The sequence below is a fragment of the Cherax quadricarinatus genome, chromosome 51 (genome assembly GCF_038502225.1).
Source record: "Cherax quadricarinatus isolate ZL_2023a chromosome 51, ASM3850222v1, whole genome shotgun sequence".
Lineage (NCBI taxonomy): Eukaryota > Metazoa > Arthropoda > Malacostraca > Decapoda > Parastacidae > Cherax > Cherax quadricarinatus.
In genome coordinates this window covers 7,748,958-7,766,994 of record NC_091342.1, presented here as the reverse complement: position 1 = coordinate 7,766,994, position 18,037 = coordinate 7,748,958, and the positions used below count along the sequence as shown (strand labels likewise).

General features: G+C 41.4%; 1 protein-coding gene across 6 annotated transcripts in view; it reads left to right on the top strand.

Annotated features, from left to right (window-relative positions):
* The window catches only part of LOC128694560 (synaptic vesicular amine transporter), a 70,495-nt gene that overhangs the window by 31,012 nt on the left and 21,446 nt on the right, over positions 1-18,037 (top strand). Inside the window, exons 9-11 of one of the 6 annotated variants that reach the window (XM_070095776.1) lie at positions 1,217-1,400; positions 8,384-8,520; positions 11,925-12,066. In XM_070095776.1, the coding sequence (XP_069951877.1) occupies positions 1,217-1,400; positions 8,384-8,520; positions 11,925-12,044 (441 nt within the window). In that variant the 3' untranslated portion in view covers positions 12,045-12,066. Of the gene's footprint in view, positions 1-1,208; positions 1,401-8,383; positions 8,522-11,924; positions 13,602-18,037 lie in introns of those variants that run through there. The other 5 variants (XM_070095778.1, XM_070095775.1, XM_070095777.1 and 2 more) reach the window with 5 other exon arrangements.

Below are 18,037 nucleotides of genomic sequence, written 5' to 3'. Positions count from 1 at the left end.
CATACCCTACCCATCATGCTAGTAAACTAACAATCCGGGATAGCAACCTCACATCTACCGAGCTACCTCGGTGGACAAAAGAGAGGGCGGCCGGATATCCACCACAAAGCATACCTCCTTCGGCCACCACCCCCGGAATCCGAAAGGTGGCTTCCAGAGATACACCCGTCGCCCGAAAGACACCCAAAGCTACTCCGGGATACCGGAGAGGGATCGGGACATCCTCAGGTGATCCAGATTCCACGGCAAACTACGCCACCGCCAAGAACCTCAACGGAATGGGATAGACCCTGGTATCCTTTCCCCTACCTAGGAACTAGCGCACCTGTGGGAGAAATCCCAAAGGCCAAAAAGAGGGAGGGCAAAAGGGAGGGGTGGGGAGGAGGAGGAGGAAAGGAAAAAGGGGAGGATGGGGAGGATGGGATAGGGGAGGGGAGATTGGGGGGTAATTAGGTTCGGTCTGAGGAAGAAGACTGACAGGTCTAATTCCTCAGACCAAGAGCCTCTTCACCATGCCAAGGAGCCCCCCTTGAAGAGGAGATTTTACATGAAAAGTAGGAATGTGGGTATTCAGTTTTCTAATAGAATGCAAAGAGTAGTAGCAAATAAAGCAAAATCTAGCTGTAGCAGTGTAATAAGAAAAAAGCTCAGTACCCCAAATCACAGTCTTGGTGCCTTTTCTGCCTTTCCTTTAGAGTTTGAGTACTCTACACCAAGCTAGAGTAAACTAGTAACAGGCCAAGCACTGGCTCATGCTATAACAACTATCATTTCATGATACACATGAGAGACCATAATCCCATAAACCAATTGGCCAATACAAAAATTTGTGAAGCAAGGAGCATGTACTCTCTTGTTCAGTATCTTGAATATCTAGAATTTGTCATGGGGTCTTTAAAAAAAAAAAAAAAAAAAAAATTACAGCCTTTAGCCTTTTCTAGTACTACTCAAGGTGACTCATATCTGCACATTTCATGCAACTAAATATATATCAATAAATAGGGAGAGGACAGTATAGTAGCAAAGCTTTGTATAATTTCTTTTTAAGCTGCTGGCTGTCTCCCATGAAGGCAGGGTGACCCAAAGCACACACACTTTCACCATTCACACTTATCACTGTCTTTCCAGAGTCGTGCAGATAGAGCAGTTTAGATATGTGTAATACTGTAACTAAATATTGTATACATCAGAAGGCAAGGACAGTATAGTATTTCAGGTGCCAGAAGCGAGATCAATGTTGGCACTAGCTGGACCGCACCTGTGCCTGGGCATGGGCGTAGGCACTGTGGATGCTGCTCTCATGCCCCTGTTGGCTGCTTTAGTGGATGCCAGACATGTTGCAGCCTATGGGTCTGTTTATGCCATCGCTCAAGCTGCTGTTGCTCTCGCCTACTTCCTTGGTAATGTTCCAATTTTTTCTTTTTATATTCCAACAATATTCAACAATATTCTTTCCGGACTTGAGTCCTGGAGATGGGAAGTACAGTGCCTGCACTCTGAAGGAGGGGTGTTAATGTTGCAGTTTAAAAACTGTATTATTATTATTATTATAATCAAGGGGGAAGCGCTAAACCCGTAGGATTATACAGCGCCTGGGGGGGGGGATGTGGCAGGCATTCAGGCTTAATTCGGGGAACTGGAGCACAGATCCAATTCCCTAAATCAAGAGCCCCTCACCAACTTCAAGGAACCTTCCATGAGGGGTTAAAAACTGTAGTGTAAAGCACCCTTCTGGCAAGACAGTGATGGAGTGAATGACTGTGAAAGTTTTTCTTTTTCAGGCCACCCTGCCTTGGTGGGAATCGGCCAGTGTGATAATAATAATAAAATATTCTTTTGTATGTTATATAATTAGTAGAATTACTGTAACCTTTATCATTATTGCAGCACAAATATTACACATCAGTTTCCATTAGTTCCATGGACTACACAAATGTATGTTGAAGTTTTCCTGCTTAGTCCTAGTTTTGTCTTGACATGTTGTTCCCTTCAGCATTTTTTTTATGCATGCCCACAGCACCTATAATACTTGCCCGATTGCCAGGGTTGATTAAAAATTCTAAAATTTCAAAAAATGGTGATTTGGCATTGAAGAGCTCTTGATCTCAGGAATTGGAGCTGATTTAGTCTCTTATGAGATAAAATCTTAATACCCATTAACTCGCCTCAAGACTTTTGATTAAAGTTGGCTAATTTCTGTAATGTGACCTACAACCTATATTAATAGGGAAGTGCCAAACGCACAAGGGTCATGCAGCTCCTGTAGAATGAGGAATGGGAAGCAGTCAGGTTTGATCCAAGGAAGTGGAGTGTAGTTCCAGTTCTCTGTATCAAGAGCCCTCCACTGGCATCAAGGCATCACCTCCTGAAGGGCTTATATAAATTGAACTGAATTATGGACTGTGGCTAATGGACTTAGTATATTTTAATTGCATGTGGGAATCGGCCAGTGTGATAATAATAAAATAATAATAAAATATATATAGAATACAAATCTATGGTACAAAACCCAAGGGTGGTGCCATAATGTTTATATTGATGTTGGGCTTAGAGGTGGCTGTCTGGTTAGAAAGGGGGCTAAAGGATTCTGGATCTTAAGACCAAACACTATTTTTCTTAGTATATATTACAGATCAATTAAAACAGCATTGTTTTCTAAAAATTCTTTTATTCTCACTATATTAAACAGTTGTCCATATCAAAGAATAACAATTAGATGAAACTACATAAATATATATGCTATCAAAATAATTATTATTATAATCAAGGGGGAAGTGCTAAACCCATAGGTATCAAAATAATAATGATTGCATTTACCCTATTAATGTAATGATATATAGTAAGACCATAATACTAATAAGGCAATCAGTTTAAACACTGAACCCAAAAGGCTCAGAGTGCTGGAGGGAGGGATGTGCTAAAGGAGGAATGCAGAAGCTAGGAGGGAGTGAGCAACAGGAGTATGCCAGAGTAAGGGTTAGTGAGGGTATGGAATAATGCACGAGGTAAATTAAAACATCAGTTAATGCAACTAGTTTGTTAAAAAGTCAGAGTAGGAAAGACCATCATATACCTCCAGCATTACTAGTATTCCTTTCTTTGTGTGTGTGCCATGGTTAATATCTGGACACAAGACAAGGCAATAAAAGTGTGCTTGTGTGGGTGGGTGGAGATATTGTTCTCATGACACCGAGCACTCAACATCTCTTCCTAGCCACTCTGTTTTCAACTAATCAGCAGTTCTTAACTAATAATTGTCCAACAGTTGTGAGCTCTCTTTACGTATAGATAGATAACCTACATGTAGGAGACAAACTTATGACATTTCTGTCTGATGTGGGCCATTAACTAGTCACTGTGTGACTCTTTAATGGTCCAAGTCACATTGAAACATCATTATAAGTTTGTCTCATAAGTGTGGGTTATTTGTGTATTCAAGTCACAGTATTTTGCCTTTTTATTCTTTTAGTGCTTCATTATGATTATAATATATATAAACAAAAAGGCATAATACTGTGACTGGAACAATACACAAATAACCCTCACACATGAAAGAGGAGCTTACGACGACATTTCGGTCCGGCGTGGATCGTTTACAAAGTCACATGACTTTGTAAATGGTCCAAGTCGGACCGAAACATCATTGTGAGCTCCTCTCTCCTGTAGTAGTAGGTTGGTAGACAGCAACCACCCAGGGGGTACTATCGTCCTTGCCAAGCGAGTGTGAAACGAAAGCCTGTAATTGTTTTACATGATGGTAGGATTGCTGGTGTCTTTTGTCTCTCATAAATATGCAAGATTACAGGTATGTCTTGCTACTTCTACTTAGGTTACACTACACATACATGTACATGTTTATTTATACACACTCATCTGAGTTTTCTTTGATTTTATCTTAATAGTACTTGGTCTTATTACTTTTATATCCATGGGGAAGTGGAATAAGAATCTTTCCTCCGTAAGCCATGCATGTTGTAAAAGTCGACTAAAAGGCTGGGAACAATGGGCTAGTAACCCCTTTACCTGTAAAGATTACTAAAAAGAACAGGAAGAAAATTGTCAAAGTGGGAAGTCTGAATGTTGTGCAAATGATAGAGATGATTGTGGATGTTATGAATGAGAAGTTGGATGTCCTGGCTTTAAGTGAAACAAAGCTGAAGGGGGTGGGAGAGTTCCAGTGGAGAGGAATAAATTGGATTCGGTCAGGGGTTTCAAATAGAGTTAGAGCTAAAGAAGTAGTAATAATGTTGAAGGATAAGTTATGGCAGGAAAAGAGGGACTATAACTGTATTAATTCAAGGATTATGTGGAGTAAAATAAGGGTTGGATGTGAAAAGTGGGTTATAGTAAGCATATATGCACCTGGAGAAGAGAGAAGTGTAGAGGAGAGAGAGATTTTGGGAAATGTTGAGTGAATGCGTGGGGAGTTTTGAACCAAGTATAAGAGTAATGGTGGTTGGGGATTTCAATGCTAAAGTGGGCAAAAATGATGTGGAGGGAGTAGTAGGTAAATTTGGGGTGCCAGGGGTAAATGAAAATGGGGAGCCTTTAATTGAGCTATGTGTAGAAAGAGGTTTGGTAATAAGTAATACATATTTTATGAAGAAGAGGATAAATAAATATACAAGGTATGATATAGCACATAATGAAAGTAGTTTGTTAGACTATGTATTGGTGGATAAATGGTTGATGGGTAGGCTCCAGGATGTACACACTTATAGAGGGGCAACTGATATATCAGATCATTATTTAGTTGTAGCTACAGTTAGAGTAAGAGGTAGATGGGAAAAGAGGAAAATGGCAACAACAAGCAAGAGGGAGGTGAAAGAGTATAAACTAAGGGAGGAAGAAGTTCAGGCGAGATAAAAACAACTATTGGCAGAAAGGTGGGCTGGTGCAAGTATGAGTAGTGGGGGGGGATTGAAAAGGGTTGGAATAGTTTTTTAAAAAATGCAGTATTAAAATGTGGGGCAGAAGTTTGTGGTTATAGGAGAGTGAGTGCAGGAGGAAAGAGGAGTGATTGGTGGAATGATGAAGTAAAGGGTGTGATGAAAGAGAAAAAGTTAGCTTATGAGAGGTTTTTACAAAGCAGAATTGTTATAAGAGTATATGGAGAGTAAAAGAAAGGTTAAGAGAGTGGTGAGAGAGTGCAAAAGGAGAGCAGATGATAGAGTGGGAGAGGCACTGTCAAGAAATTTTAATGGAAATAAGAAAAAATTTGGAGTGAGTTGAACATGTTAAGAAAGCCTAAGGAACGAATGGATTTGTCAGTTAAAAACAGAGTAGGGGAGTTAGTAGATGGGGAGATGGAGGTATTGGATAGATGGCGGGAATATTTTGAGGAACTTTTAAATGTTGATGAAGAAAGGGAAGCGGTAATTTAATGCACTGGCCAGGGAGGTATACCATCTTTTAGGAGTGAAGAACAGGATGCGAGTGGGGGGGAGGTGCGTGAGGCATTACGTAGAATGAAAGGGGGTAAATTATTATTATTATAATCAAGGGGAAGCGCTAAACCCGGAGGATTATACAGCGCCTGGGGGGGGATGTGGAAGGCATTCAGGCTTAATTCGGGGAACTGGAGCACAGATCCAATTCCCTAAATCAAGAGCCCCTCACCAACATCAAGGAACCTTCCTTGAGGGGAAAGGGGGTTAAGCAGCTGGAACTGATGGGATCATGACAGAAATGTTAAAAGCAGGGGGGGATATAGTGTTGGAGCAGTTGGTATTTTTGTTTAATAAATGTATGAAAGAGGGGAAGGTATCTAGGGATTGGCAGAGAGCATGTATAGTCCCTTTATTTAAAGGGAAGGGGGACAAAAGAGATTGTAAAAATTATAGAGGAATAAGTTTACTGAGTATACCAGGAAAAGTGTACGGTAGGGTTATAATTGAAAGAATTAGAGGTAAGACAGAATGTAGGATTGCGGATGAGCCAGGAGGTTTCAGAGTGGGTAGGGGATGTGTAGATCAAGTGTTTACATTGAGGCATATATGTGAACAGTATTTAGATAAAGGTAGGGAAGTTTTTATTGCATTTATAGATTTAGAAAAGGCATAATATGATAGTGGATAGGGGAGCAATGTGGCAGATGTTGCAAGTATATGGAATAGGTGATAAGTTACTAAATGCTGTAAAGAGTTTTTATGAGGATAGTGAGGCTCAGGTTAGGGTGTGTAGAAGAGAGGGAGAATACTTCCCAGTAAAAGTAGATCTTAGACAGGGATGTGTAATGTCACCATGGTTGTTTAATATATTTACAGATGGGGTTGTAAAAGAAGTAAATGCTAGGGTGTTCGGGAGAAGGGTGGGATTAAATTATGGGGAATCAAATACAAAATGGGAATTGACACAGTTGCTTTTTGCTGATGATACTGTGCTTATGGGAGATTCTAAAGAAAAATTGCAAAGGTTAGTGGATGAGTTTGGGTGTGTGAAGGTAGAAAGTTGAAAGTGAACATAGAAAAGAGTAAGGTAATGAGGTTATCAAATGATTTAGATAAAGAAAAATTGGATATCAAATTGGGGAGGAGGAGTATGGAAGAAGTGAATGTTTTCAGATACTTGGGAGTTGATGTGTCGGCAGATGGATTTATGAAGGATGGGGTTAATCATAGAATTGATGAGGGGAAAAAAGGCGAGTGGTGTGTTGAGGTATATGTGGAGACAAAAAACGTTATCTATGGAGGCAAAGAAGGGAATGTATGAAAGTATAATAGTAACAACACTCTTATATGGGTGTGAAGCTTGGGTTGTGAATGCAACAGCGAGGAGGCGGTTGGAGGCAGTGGAGATATCCTAAGGGCAATGTGTGGTGTAAATATTATGCAGAAAATTTGGAGTGTGGAAATTAGGAGAAGGTGTGGAGTTAATAAAAGTATTAGTCAGAGGGCTGAAGAGGGGTTGTTGAGGTGGTTTGGTCATTTAGAGAGAATGGATCAAAGTAGAATGACATGGAGAGCGTATAAATCTGTAGGGGAAGGAAGGCGGGGTAGGGGTCGTCCTTGAAAAGGTTGGAAGGAAGGTTTTGTGGGCGAGGGGTTTGGACTTCCAGCAGGCGTGCACGAGTGTGTTCAATAGGAGTGAATGGAGATGAATGGTATTTGGGACCTGACGATCTGTTGGAGTGTTAGCAGGGTAATATTTATTGAAGGGATTCAGGGAAACCGGTTATTTTTATATAGCCGGACGTGAGTCCTGGAAATGGGAAGTACAATGCCTGCACTCTAAAGGAGGGGGTTCGGGATATTAGCAGTTTCGAGGGATATGTTGTGTATCTTTATACGTATATGCTTCTAAACTGTTGTGTTCTGAGCACCTCTGCAAAAACAGTATGTGTGAGGTGAAAGTGTTGAATAATGATGAAAGTATTTTCTTTTTGGGGATTTTCTTTCTTTTTTGGGTCGCCCTGCCTCAGGGGAGATGACCGACTTGTTAAAAAGAAAAAAAAAAAAAACAACAGTTATGTACAAGGGTATGAATACATTTAGTTAAAAACTAAGGAAAACAATAATGTAACCTTATGATTTTTTTTTTTTTTCTCAACAAGTCGGCCGTTTCCCACCGAGGCAGGGTGACCCAAAAAAAAAAAAGAAAGAAAATCCCCAAAAAGAAAATACTTTCATCATCATTCAACACTTTCACCACACTCGCACATTATCACTGTTTTTGCAGAGGTGCTCAGAATACAACAGTCCAGAAGCATACACATATAAAGACACAACATATCCCTCCAAACTGCCAATATCCCAAACCCCTCCTTTAAAGTGCAGGCATTGTACTTCTCATTTCCAGGACTCAAGTCCGACTATATGAAAATAACCGATTTCCCTGAATCCCTTCACTAAATATTACCCTGCTCACACTCCAACAGATCGTCAGGTCCCAAGTACCATTCGTCTCCATTCACTCCTATCTAACATGCTCACGCACGCTTGCTGGAAGTCCAAGCCCCTTGCCCACAAAACCTCCTTTACCCCCTCTCTCCAATCTGATTCTTGATCAGTTGCTACTAGACAAATGTGAGGTATGTATACTTGCAGAGCAATGAGCATACATACAGTATGAATGTATTAGTACAAAAAATGAGAAAAAATGTTTTTACAATACAGTGACATAAGGGACAAAGAAAAAAAAATCACTGGTATGATAGGTGAGCCACCCTTAGAGCAAAAGGGTGAGAGTACTAAATATGAATGGCAAACTGGCAGAAACACAGGAGGGAGAGGCCTACTGTATACCATAATTTTAATATTGTTAATCTATGTTTATTGCTGGGTGCACTCTTGACTATAAAACATTATGTAATGGCTGTTTTAATGTTTATGCATTTGACTGTATCAAAGTGTATTCACTGCTGACTGTACTATTACTGCTGCAGGACCGTTAGTGGGTGGGGCTGTGGTCCAGAAAATAGGCTTTCCTTGGCTGATGCGCAGCGTAGCTATCCTTAACATATGCTACTGTCCTGTCCTCTTCTTCCTCAACAGCTTCGACCAGAGTGCAACAGAGACACAGGTAGGGCAACCAGCCACTCAGGTAATATCACTATTTGATAGGGTCAAGTGGGAGTTGTTACAGTTGCTTTTGGGAGATTCTTCAGAGAAGTTGCAGAGGTTAGTGGATGAGTTTGGTAGGGTATGTAAAAGAAGAAAATTAAAAGTGAATATAGGAAAGAGTAAGGTGATGAGGGTAACAAAAAAAAAATGAGTAATGAAAGATTGGGTATCAGATTGGAGGGAGAGAGTATGAAGGAGGTGAATGTATCCAGATATTTAGGAGTGGATGTGTCAGCAGATGGGTCTATGAAACATGAGGGGAAAGAGGCAAGTGGTGCACTTTGGAGTCTGTGGAGACAGAACTTTGTCCGTGGAAGCAAAAAGGGGAATGCATGAGAGTATAATTATACCAATGCTCGTATATGGGTGGTGAATGTTGCTACAAGGAGAAGGCTGGAGGCAGTGGAAATGTCGTGTCTGAAGGCAATGTGTGGTGTGAATATAATGCAGAGAATTTGTAGTTTGGAAATTAGGAGGAGGTGTGGGATTATGGAAACTATTAATCAGAGGGCTGAGGAAGGGTTGTTGAGGTGGTTCGGACATGTAGAGAGGATGGAACAAAATAGAATGACTTCGAGTGTATAAATCTGTAGTGGAGGGAAGGCAGGGTAGGGGTCAGCCTAGGAATTGTTGGAGGGAGGAGGTAAAGGTTTTGTGTGCAAGGGACTTGGACTCCCAGCAAGCATGCATGAGCATGTTAGATAAGAGTGAATGGAGACAAATGATTTTTTGAGGACTTGACGTGCTGGTGGAGTGTGAGCAAGGTAACATTTATGAAGGAAGTCAGGCAAACTGGCAGGCTGGACTAGAGTCCTGGAGATAGGAAATACAGTGTCTGCTCTCTGAAGGAATTTTATAACTGAGGTGTAAGCACACCTCTGGCAAGACAGTTATGGAGTGAGTGAGTGATGATTTTTTTCTTTTTCGTGCCACCCTGCCTTGGTAGGAGACAGCCGATGTGTTAAAAAAAAGTATTGCTATCTGTCTACTAGTAAATAATGCCATATCCAAAGAACATTATCATGATTTACTAGGACACATTGCCAGTATATCTACTTAGCCACTGCCACAGTCATAGTGCCACTATGTATGACATTCTTGGAATTATTACAACAATGAACTCACACTTCTTATTGTACAAGATTGTTGCTTTATAAGCAAAGATCACAAACATTGCTTAACCCTTTGACTGTCGCAAGCCCCTTTCTGAAACTGTCATTCTGTCACAATTATTGGAAAAAAAAAAAAAAATTTCCTATCAAATGATAGAGAAGTTTTTTCTGATGGTAATGACACCAAAAGTATGAAATTTGGTTGAAAACTCATGGAATTGCTCTCCCACGAAGTTAGCGGTCTCAGCGACGTATACGCATCGGCGATTTCGCTGACTTTGAGCCCTGTTTTTGGCCAATTCTGTTTGGCCAAACTCATAGCTACTTCTTTAGAACTCCATTTTTTCTATTACTTGAGTACAAGAAACTGCCCATTTACTGATTTAACCTACCTAATAAAGTGGTCAGAAATTGGCAATTTGGCCAATTTCATGCAAATTAAAAATGCCAATTTCAAAATAGGGTCCAGAATAAACAATGTAGACATTCTTGGCACTAAAATAACATATCCTCTGTTAATTAGTCACGTCTCTAGACCCCTCTTATATTACTATTGCTTTCTATTTTTATTTTTTATTCATACAAAAAATACAAAATTTACTGTTATGCAGACTACTGCAGTATTGTAAAAATAGTATAAATAATATCAGTGCACTAGTGAAAGAATATTAGACTCCCCAGTTGATGTGTATTGGATGTGTGGTGTGATTTGCTTACTCCTGAACATTGGTAAAAATCGAACATTTCCGCTACTTTGAGCTCAATTTCAAGGTCGTTTTCATTGTGAAACTAATCAAAATCATCTTTATTTCTGTAATATGTTTTCCATTTTATCACGAGAGACCATGAAAACGAGAATACAACAATAAATACTATACAAAAATACACCTCAAAGTCGGCGTTTTAATCCAAAAAAATGGTCAGTTTTTTTTTCTCATTATGCACTGCGTGCTGCAGGATTTTTTTTTATGTGGTGTACACTGACCACACAGTCCCTTTCTCTCGCATGTGGGCCTACCAGTTTTCACCTGCTTGATTTGAAGCCACTAGAATTTACGCGTATAAATACGTCCGAAACAGTGGCGCGTAAGACGTATATATATGGCCAAAACAGTCAAAGGGTTAAAGAGCATGACGTATCCATTTTAATAGTTTTTTTATGCTGTTAATGCATCCTGATATCTACTATTTAAAAGAAATATTAAAACAGAGTACTAACCCATGTCATACAACCTCACTGTTAATGAAAAGTTTTATATTAATCTGATTTTCCAATGTACATACAGTATATGACTTCTGCTATTTGCTATATAGTTTTCCTAAAGAGCACCATGTAAATCATGTACCATAAACCATGTACACTAATTCATGCATATACATATTTATTGAGGTAATTTGGCCATTTAGAGAGTATGGAGCAAAATAGAATGATCTGGAGGGTTATAAATCTGTAGAAGGGTAGGGGTTGTCCTAGGAAAGGATGGAGGGAGGGTAAAAGATGTTTTGTGTGCAAGGGGCCTGGACATGCAGCAGGCATTTGTGAGTACGTTAGATAGGAGTGAATGGAGACGAGATTTTTTGGGACCTGATGAGCTGTTAGTGTGAGCAGGGTAATATTTTGTGAAGGAATTCAGGGAAAGCAGTTAGCCTGACTTGAGTCCTGGAGGTGGGAAGTACAATCTCTGCACTTTAAAGGAGGGGTTTGGGATATTGGCTGGTTGGAGTTACTAAACTGTCAGATCTGGGTGCCTCTGCAAAGACAGTGATTATGTGTAAATGATGGTGAACGTGTTTTCTTTTTTGGGTCACCCTGCCTCTATGGGAGATGACCGATGTGTTAAAAAAGAAAAAAAAATGACTGGTGTGAATAATGACAAAATAAATTCCATAGTCAACAGGAGAATAAAGGAAGCAGTAGTAACAGAGGTGTTAAGTAGGTTCCTGTTAAACTCAGATTACTGTTATTTTTGATGGGTCTGTAAAAGATGCAGTGAACCACTTGGCTACTATGGCATTTTATTATTTTTTTTTCACAGTAGTCTTTCCTTCTCCATGTGTATGAATTAGTGTACAAAGATGTTTGAAAAATTATATAAAATCTCCCTCCATTTGTGGATCTACATGATGCTCACATTCTCTAATAGCATCTAGTATAATATTAGTTGCTACATTTAGTACATTATTTTTAGCATATATTGAAATTAGTCCAGTTCTTTCATCTGAAATAAGGTTTGCTTATATCTGCTCTCAGGCCATTTTAATGGCTGCTCCAAAGCCACATGACTACACCAGCCACATCACTACAATTGTCCAGCCTCGGGGGACTTCACTTATGTACCAACAGCTATTTGACGAAGAGGATGATGACTAGCTGCTGGCACACATTTATGAGAGTAAATCTGACATCCTAGTCCTGAGTATATTTTGCTTTCACCCCAGCAGTAGTTTCCCACAAAGGCAGGGTAACCCATCATTCATTTGCTGTGTTGCCAGAAGTGTGCTGACATCACAGTTTAGATTACCCTCTTGACTGCAACATCCTCACCCCTTTTTCAGAGTGCAGGTACTGCCCTTTCCACCTCCAGGGTTCAGATCTGGCTAACTGGTTTCCCCAAATCTCTTCCTAATTATTACCTTGCTCACACTCCAACAGCATACCCACTCACAACCAAGTGTCTCCATTCACTATCTAAAATGTTCAGGCCAATAAAACTCAAAGTCTCCTTTACAACCTCCCTCCATTCCTGTCTTCCACAGATTTATAAACCCTCTTCCTCATCATATCCCCCTCTCCTTCCTCGAAGCACCTTAACTACCCTATATATCATATTTGCTCTTTGCTGGTGACGGTTCTTTTGGGGGACTCTGAAAATAAATTGCCAACATTGGATGAATTTAGGGTATATGAAAGGGGGATATTATAAGTGAGAATAGAAAAAGAGCAAGGTGATGAGGTAGTTTGGGCATATATGCCCAAACTACCTCATCAGTCAGGATGATGAATGGGATGTGTAGGATGGGTAGGGATCACTCCAGGAATGGTTGGTGGAAGGTGAGTAAAAGAGGTTGAGTTTTAAGGGTTGAGCATCCAACAGGCTTATGTGAGCATGTTTGGAGTGGAGAGAAGTGCTTTTTTTACTAGATGTGCTGTTGCAGTATGAGCAAAATAATTCATGAAGGGATTCAGGAAAACCCATTATCCAGAATTGAGTCCTGGATGTGGGAAGGGCAGTGCCTACACCCTGGAGGAATGAGGATGTTGCAGTTAGAGGGTAACCTGAATTGTAATATCGACATACTTCTGGCAAGACAATGATTGAATGGATGGTGAAATGAGTTGTCATCTTTGAGTCACCGTACCTTGGTGGGAGATGGCCTTTGAGGTAAAAAAAAAATAAATTATATAATTCCAAGGAACTGTTTTACAGCTAAGCTCTCAGGGTTAATACAGTGGACCCTCAACTTTAATCTGTTCCATGACCTAGCTTTGTAACTCAATTTGCTCGTATATCAAATCAATTTTCCTCATTTAAATTAGCTGAAATGCCATTAATCCATTCCAACAGAATTCCTGCTCTCGGGAGGCAGGACAAAATACAGTGGAACCTCTACTTGCGAGTTTAATCCGTTCCATGACCTTGCTCACAACTGGATTTGCTTGTTTGCAGAGTAAATTTTCCTCATTTAAATGAACTGAAATGCAATTAATCTGTTCCAGTGGAATTCTGTACTTCAGTAATTTCGCTAATATCAACTCGACGGCTTATTTATCTATTTCACTTCATCTAATGTGACATAATAAACAATATAAATAACATAGAAACCCGATATATACTCTAAAATGAATAAAATATGTAATTCATGCAGTGGTATGGGCAGTGTTGGGAATGGACAAGAGCTTGACTGGAGACTGGACAAAATACTTAATGAATAATTTCGCTATCACCATCTATACGGCTTATTATATATCACAGTTCATCTAATATGACATAACAAATATAAATAACATAGAAACCTGATATATACTCTAGAATGAATACAATGTCATTATGTAACAAGTGGAGGCAGCCACAACCGCTCCCTTTTTGTTGTGGTAAACACTGCCATCTAGTGACGGCCTTTTGAAGCTGTCTTTTATTATATGTAGTACATTATTATTATATATATTATTATACATATAATAATAATATAATTATTGTATTATATTATACTATTATTATTATACATTATTATTATCACACTGGCCGATTCCCACCAAGGCAGGGTGGCCCGAAAAAGAAAAACTTTCACCATCATTCACTCCATCACTGTCTTGCTAGAAGGGTGCTTTACACTACAGTTTTTAAACTGCAACATTAACACCCCTCCTTCAGAGTGCAGGCACTGTACTTCCCATCTCCAGGACTCAAGTCCGGCCTGCCGGTTTCCCTGAACCCGTTCATAAATGTTAATTTGCTCACACTCCAACAGCACGTCAAGTATTAAAAACCATTCGTCTCTATTCACTCCTATCAAACACGCTCACGCACGCCTGCTGGAAGTCCAAGCCCCTCGCACACAAAACCTCCTTTACCCCCTCCCTCCAACCTTTCCTAGGCCGACCCCTACCCCGCCTTCCTTCCACTACAGACTGATACACTCTTGAAGTCATTCTGTTTCGCTCCATTCTTTCTACATGTCCGAACCACCTCAACAACCCTACATATACATATTATTATTATATAATTTGCAATTTTTATTCACACAAAAAATATAAGATTTACTGTTATTCCTTATTGCAATAATTGTATAAATAATGTCAACCCATTCACGACTGCATATTGGAATGGACAGTGACGTCATTTGTTTACTCTGAAACAGCCAAGCAATAGACCATTTCTCCTAGGTTGAGCTCTATTTCAAGGTACTGTTTGTCATGAAAGTAATTAAAATCATATCTATTTCTGTAATATATCTCCAATCTATCAAATGAGACCAAAAAAAGGAGAATACAACCATAAACACCATTCGAAATTACTGCAAAGGGGTGGCTAATTGCTGAGAAGTGAACTCCATTATTTATGCTTAGATTTCTTTCATTTTTGGTGTACATTCCTCTTCAAGGGGGGCTCCTTGGCGTGGTGAAGAGGCTCTTGGTCTGAGGAATTAGACCTGTCGGTCTTCTTCCTCAGACCGAACCTAATTACCCCCCATTCTCCCCTCCCCTATCCCATCCTCCCCTTTTTCCATTCCACCTCCTCCTCCCCACCCCTCCCTTTTGCCCTTCCTCTTTTCGGCCTTTGGGATTTCTCCCACAGGCGCGCTAGTTCCTAGGTAGGGGAAAGGACACCGGGGTCCATCCCATTCCGTTGAGGTTCTTGGCGGTGGCGTAGTTTGCCGTGGAATCTGGATCGCCTGGGGATGTCCCGATCCCTCTCCGGTATCCCAGAGTAGCTTTGGGTGTCTTTCGGGCGACGGGTGTATCTCTGGAAGCCACCTTTCGGATTCTGGGGGTGGTGGCTGAAGGAGGTATGCTTTGTGGCGGATATCCGGCCGCCCTCTCTTTTGTCCACCGAGGTAGCCCCGCAGATGTGAGGTTGCTATCCCGGATTGCTGGTTTACTGGCATGAAGGGTAGGGTATGGCACGGGTTCCATGCTGCATCTGCGCTACTAGCGGTGCTGAGGTCCTCTTGGGCACGGAGGGAGATTTCCGGCCCTTTCATTTCTCCTGGGAACTATTCCTCCCCGCTCCCCCCTTTTTTATTCTTTTTTTTTATTTTTATTTTCTTTTCTTTTTCCTTTTTTTTTCTTAAAAACAAAAAGCAAAGGAGTAACCTAACCATGGAGAACCCAATCCATGAACCCACTACCCCTGGGCCCCTTCTTGATACCGCACCCCATTCTGACCCTGCCTTGTGTTTAGACCACTCTTTGGACACTCCTGATGCCCCTGTACCTCTTGCTGGTGCTGTTTCCTCACCCGCTTCAGGTACCGGGGCTTCGACTGACTCCTTCGATTTGTCTGAACTCCGCTCTCCTTTGACTATGCTTCTGGCTTCTCCCTCTACGGTACGGCAATTTTCGAATCGCCCGCCCATTTCACGCCGGACCAACTCCAGTCCTACTCCTAAATGCCAACGTCAATCTCCTGATGATGCTCCTTCGTTACCTTCCCATTCTACTCGGAAAAGACCGACACGTCAAGCACTCCCTCTCCACCTTCAGTTTCGGACCACACAATGGACTAAATTCTTTACTTTAAGACCGACTTCTTCTTCTGCCTACCTTTCTGACCATAGTATTGGCAAAGCGCTCCTGCATCATGTTGGTAGAGATATTTCATTTCATGCTCTCGAGCGGTACGCGCATCGTCACTGTCCAGAATGCTACCCAAGCTCATGATCTTTCTCTCCTTTCGAATATCGATACTACTCCTATCACTATTGAAAAACATCTTTCTCTCAATTCTTGTAGTGGTACTGTCATTCTGCCTCATACCATAGTCCAACAGAATTTCCAGTCATGTGGCAATGACATTCTTGAACAGCTGGAACTCCAGGATCTCCCAATCCTCAAAGTAGACACTTATGTCCTTCCTGCCCGGGGGCGGAGACGTTACCCTTGCAATGTGGCTCGTTTAACTTTTGACAGCCGAGAACTCCCGTCCTTTGTGTATGTCGCGGGACATCGGTTACAAGTTCGAAAGGTGATACCTACACCGCAACAATGTAGAAATTGCTGGTGTTTTGGTCACCCAGCGAAATATTGCAGATCTATGGCCGAATGCCCAGTCTGTGGTGCCGACGACCATTCTAATACATCTTGCAGTCAACCTCCATCTTGCCTTAATTGTAATGAAGCTCACCCTTCGTACTCCCGCCGTTGCCAGGTCTACTTAAATGAACGTGAAATCCATTGCCTCAAAGAGGCAGAAGGTCTCCCTTATGCTATGGCAGTTACTCATCTCCGCCTCCAAGGGAGACTACCCCGTGTTTCTTATTCTCGTGTTTCCAAACATCCCCCCACTTCTGGGGTCCCATCTTCTGCAGCCTCCTCTGTTGTTACCCCTCCCATAGCCACTCCGGAATCTAATCCTTTTGCTGTCCTTGGCTCTGACGTCCCAACTACAACTCGGTCTGTTCTCACATCTTTGCGTCCTTCCTCACAAGCGCCAGTATCGACAAGACCTCGTACGACACCTAATACCAATCGCCCCTCTACTTCTCAGAAGTCCAAAAAATCCACATTGCTCAAATCATCTTTGCCCCTTCCTTCCCTTCTTCCACCTCCACACTTTACCTTTCCAGTCTCTGTACCTAGTTCTTCCCCTCTCTCTGGCTCTATTACAGGGTGGAGATTCACCCTCCTCCTCGTAGTATGCCTTCCACCCCCGTCCCCTCCCAAGTTTCTCCCTCTTCTGCCACCTCCCAGGTTTCTGCCTCTTCTGTCCCCCCCACACTTCATCTCCGGTCCCTTACACTCTTCCCTCCCCCTCTACTTTGGTACAGTCCATTACTGTCCCAATCTTTACTCACCCTCCTCCTCCTATCTCCAATATGGTCTCCCATACACCTTTGAATTCAGAAACACTTGAAGCCATTTCAGAATATATTGCAGAGACTAAACCTTCAATGGACACCGATTCACTTCCTGTTCCTTCTCTTCCCTCTCCTCCATCTTCACAACCCCATTCTTCGCAACGCTCCGTTCCTTCGCTGCTTGAACATCTTCCAATGCCACCACACGTTGACTTTTCTAACCCCTCTAGTCCGTAGGTACCTTTATCTACAGATTCCTGGTATTTTCTTCATCGCCAATCATGGCCTATTTACAGTGGAATATCCGCAGCCTCAGGGGTAATCAGGGTGAGCTTCAGATGTTGCTTTCCAGGTTTTCCCCTGTTGGTGCTTGCTTACAAGAACCAAAATTACACTCGGCTGTTTTCCAACCTATCTCAGGCTATAATTTATTGTATTCTTCGGATCCTTTCTCAGATGGGACCTTTAATAAAAGTGCCCTTCTTCTACGCAATGATATTCCGTACTGTCAACTATTTGTCCATACCTTGCTGCATTACACTGCAGCCCGTATCCACTTGAATAAGTGGTTTACAATATGTTCTTTATATCTCTCTCCTTCTCTAGCATTTTCTATCCCAGACTTTGCCTTTCTTGTTTCATCCTTACCACCACCACTTCTGTTACTTGGTGATTTTAATGCCCACCATTTCCTCGGGGGGGGGGGGGGGTCTCATTGTGATTCACGTGGCATCCAGTTGGAGGCTTTTCTCGCCTCTCACCCCCTCCATGTTTTAAATACGGGTACTCCCACCCATTTTGATCCTCGTACTCATACTCTCTCTTGCATCGATCTATCAGTCTGCT